At 39.8% G+C, this 4,447-nt stretch overlaps 1 protein-coding gene across 1 annotated transcript in view; it reads right to left on the minus strand.

The window, feature by feature from the left end:
* Positions 1 to 4,447, minus strand: part of LOC106514835 (B cell scaffold protein with ankyrin repeats 1) — a 29,427-nt gene that overhangs the window by 22,456 nt on the left and 2,524 nt on the right. The window contains exons 3-5 of the mRNA XM_014004285.1: positions 971 to 1,113; positions 735 to 873; positions 501 to 643 (exon numbers count right to left, since the gene is read on the minus strand). Of these exons, the coding sequence (XP_013859739.1) occupies positions 501 to 643; positions 735 to 873; positions 971 to 1,113 (425 nt within the window). The remainder of the gene's footprint in view (positions 1 to 500; positions 644 to 734; positions 874 to 970; positions 1,114 to 4,447) is intronic.

Below are 4,447 nucleotides of genomic sequence, written 5' to 3' on the forward strand. Positions count from 1 at the left end.
AAACTCTCAGACTGAAGAAGTCTCTTGGAGGAGAGACGAAACGTTTCATTAGAGAAGAACCCGTCCAGAGGACCTATACATTTTTTTTCTTTTTGTTGTGCATAGTATTGTTAATACTTGACACTTGCCCCTATTGAAATAAACAATAAATGAAATGAAATAATTTACTTAATTCAGTGTAATTCGTTGGATTTTGTACTCTTACATTTTCTGTGAACTTTTGGTTTGACTGTTTTATGCTGTTGCTGTCTGAAACTTATTTTATTAGTAAAAATGAGATTTATTTACAATTAGAATACAGTGTTTTTTTATTTTTTTGCGTATCAGTGGTATATGTTTTACAATCCCAGCTCGGGGTACAGCTTTTATTTTCAGCCCATAAATTTTTCTGCAAAGATAAGGATTCCCCCACTCCGCATTGACCTTTGTGGGGAAAATAAAATAAAATTCCCCTTACTAAACACAAGCAAGGTAACATTTCTTGAATGTGACAGCTCTACCTGGCACATGAAGTGAACAGGATCTGCCACRYWTGACAGCAGGCGGTGGAGTTCCTCRRTGCCGGTGTAGTACTGCAAGTGTGTGCTTCTCAGTGACTTTCCACCGCTGTACACGGTCACCCTCACATTCCCCGCAGGAAAGTCTGCAGCAAAAAAAACAACATGCCAGGGTCATACATTTATTTAGAGTGTTTCTCCAGGTGCAGGTCATTATCACGTTATTGTTTTGTTCACCCGGTGCACTGACGCGCAGGACCAGCTCGTTCCACCGAGCGGGCTTCACTCTCACGTTCTGGTTCCCATCGCTGAACTCCACCTCGCAGTCGCTGTCGGCCGCCTTGTTTTTCAGGAGAACGAACACCTCCGCGGAGCTCTGCCGAGCAGACGAGAGCAGGCATTGCCGCTTCGGTCAGTGTCACGKCTGCTGTCTGAACCAACAAATGGACTTACTAGAGGAGTGTGCCTCTCACCCCGCAGGGAACTCTCGAGGGAACGACCATAACRTTGGTTCTGACCCTGTCTGCTCCAGATGACTGCATCTGCTTGGCCTTCTGCTCTTGTCCAGATGGTTTACATGTCAAGGGCTTGACATTTACGGCTGTGGCTAATGCACCTGTAACAAAATAGAAGCAGTTAGTCTCATGCGTTCACTAAATAACACTGTCAGCAATGCGAAAATGAAAAAGAATTAGCTTACAGATTCATTAGTTTGTTTCTGAGTAATACTTGAAAATATTTTGTGATGATGTTTGTGTTTAAAGATAACCTTCATACTGTTTTACTATGAGAAAACTGTGGTGAAAATACAGTACTTGTCTGTTAGAGTGGTGTTTCTATTGCTGCGTTCACACCAAACGCGATTTCAGCTTCAAAATCGCATCCAACGCTTCAAGTTGGTCGCTTGTGCACTTTAAGGTCAGACGCAGGTCAGCTCTTGAAGCGCTCGTACGGGAAGAGCCTCCCCGCCCCTCCCTCCTCTGTCGGGCTCTGTTTAATGTCGGACGAGGAAGTGGCTTTGCTTTATTTACAGAGAGCAAGAGCATGTCACGTTCATCAGATAATTAATTCATAATTAATTCACCAGATAATTCAGAGACATTCTGAGTTTCATCACCCAGGAGCTGYGGGAGAGGCTCACATCTCGCTTTCAGGACTATTTTTGTCCCGAGTCCAGTCTGATGAGTCGCTGCCACGCATTGGTGTGGATATCTCCTGTCAGGACACCGACTGCAGGCACTGGATTCAGCTAAAGAGCTCCTCTCCATCTGTTTCAGGTTAGTGGACATCATTCAGTAAACTGTCCCGTCGGGAAATATGTCGCTACGTCACACAGTGGAGTCTCTCTGATTGGTTGACGCTGCGCGTCGAGCTGCAAAAGTTCAGATTTTCTAACTTCAGCGATTTGTGCCTTCAGCGCGTCGAACGCTCAGATCGTTCAAATCGTCCAAATCGCGCTGCTCTAATCGCGCTTGAGGCGCCGCAGCCCTTCCCGACGCTGCTTGAAGCGCGTCCACCATAGACTTTGTATGTAAACCTGCTGCTCCTGATGCTGAAATCGCGTTCGGTGTGAGCGCACCATATGTGTATGATAGAATTCAGTGTTAGCTTTCGGCTTAATTTTTGGAAAATATCAGCTTTTTTCAGTCAAACGTGTTCAAAGCATAACATTAATCCGAACTAAGAGCATAGGTTGTCATTTTAATGTTAATTGTTTATTAAATGCTTGAAAAATGTTTTATATTTAAATCACAATTTTGCTTTTGAAGCTAACTAAATGTTAGCGCTAACATGCTAACAGTGATTACTGCACTTGCTAAAAGGTCTCATTATGTGAATGTTAGCATTGTGATATTAGCTTTCAGTCCAGTTCAATTGTTTTTTTGGCCAAAAATATTTGAAAATATTTTATATCGTCACTGAAAATTTTGTGTTTGAAACTAGCTAAAAATTAGCACTAGCATGCTAATACAGAGGTTGAATGCCGCACTTGCCACAATGGCCTCGCTGTGCCATTAACATGTTGGTGTGACCGTTCAGCCTAGTTCAGTTGTTTTTGGACAAAAACTTAAAAATAGTGATGATGTCACAGAAATGTTGTATTTAAAGCTAACTAGATGTTAGCATTAGCATGCTAACACAATGGAGTTAAATACTGCAGCAGAAATGTTAGCATTTAGCTCAGTGGTTTAATTGTTCATGATTGAGTATCTGAATAAAAAAAAGATGTAAAAGAAAAAAAACATGCCTAAAGTTTTTAATTTATCTTGCTAATAAGCTTTGTTTTCAGCTTGAACCAGTTGCATGTCTGTCTTGATATCTGATTAATGGTTTTATCGTAGTTTGGAAATAAATTGAAAACAAACATTTCTGGATCAAAATGTGAAATACAGGTATATTCCTTGTCTAGCTCAAGATTGCTTTTTTTCCTATGATAATGTTAGTTAAATCTTTGCAAATCTGTGCAAGAAGAGTATTATTAATAGGGAAAAACAGCGTGTTATCTCTAGATAATGTCATGAAATAAAAATTTAAGCACTTCTTTCAGCTGCTGAAGATAGGATCAGAAATTTGCATTTTAAACAAAGCAGGAGTCTGTGCTTTAATGTAATTTTCTGACAACACTAGCTAAACCCAAGAGCACTGGTTTTACACAGGTCAACAAACACCAGCAGGTCCTTTTCATGTGCAAAGGACAAACATAATTCTGTATGAAAAGCAGCGTTACGTCTTAGTTAAAGTATAACTATCCATGGGATCTTCGTGTAAAAACGCTCCTCTGTATCAGTGCCGTAGAGCGATGCAGGGTGCTGTTAAATTTTCATGTCTCACAATGAGTAATCAGCAGATTTGCATTAAATGTTCCTCTTCCCCCACCTGTTTAAACACAAACCTACTTTGTTGCGTTTGGAATTTATGCAAGTTGAACAATTAGGACAAAATTACCTTATTGGTGAGGATAATATGGACATGTAGTGCTTCCTGTGAAGACCTTGACGTCGCTAATGTTCTGGAAGTTTATGAAAAATCTCTCCACAGTTTTCAGTAAAGCTGAAGTTCAAGCCAAAAGCCCATACGCCTGTGCTGTTGACCTCCTTCCTGAGGCTTCTCTACCATTCAGTGATCAATGCAATCTGTCTGGTTCTGAAGAATCCATGTGAAAATGCATCGAGGACTCCCTGGCTGCAGGTATAATCCGGCCCTCTGCTTGTTGTTGTTTGTAGAAAACAAGGTGAAAAGTTAAAGGGAACTTCGACTTGTAACATTAGGCATTATTTGATAAAAACTTACTTTGACTATAAAAACAAGACTGTAAAATTACTGTTTTTATTAGTTTAAAAAATGTCACATGGACATCACCATRTTATTGACACCAAAAAGGGTTCTGTGTACATGACATTTACTCGCTGCTGTGCGAGCTCCGTTRAGCTTGTTAGTTAATTTTGGACAATGCCTGACGTTTAGCCCTTTTAAATTAAACTGCATTGATAAAGAGGAAAATGTAGAAAAAACTCTACCTAAAACTGAAAATGTAGGAAGATAGTAGAGCTGATTCAGAAGGTTCACCAAGATTTAGCTTTTAGCTTTCACGTTAGCTCCTGGGCTAATATATATGGTGAGATATATAGCATTACCTGCTAAGCTAATATATGGCAAAATATCGTGTTGACTCCTGAGCTAATACATATAGCATTAGCTTCCGAGTTAGTATGTACATTATTGTATATGTTAGCTCCTGAACTAATATACAGCGGGTAAAATAAGTATTGAACACGTCACCATTTTTCTCAGTAAATATATTACTAGAGGTGCTAATGACATGAAATTTTCAACAGATGTAGGTAACAAACCAATTGATCCATACATACAAAGAAATCAAACCATACATGTCCAGAAATGAAGTTATTTGTAATAATGTGGAATGGCACAGGGGAAAAGTATTGAACACA

Source organism: Austrofundulus limnaeus, unplaced genomic scaffold (genome assembly GCF_001266775.1).
Source record: "Austrofundulus limnaeus strain Quisiro unplaced genomic scaffold, Austrofundulus_limnaeus-1.0 Scaffold23, whole genome shotgun sequence".
NCBI classification, from domain to species: domain Eukaryota; kingdom Metazoa; phylum Chordata; class Actinopteri; order Cyprinodontiformes; family Rivulidae; genus Austrofundulus; species Austrofundulus limnaeus.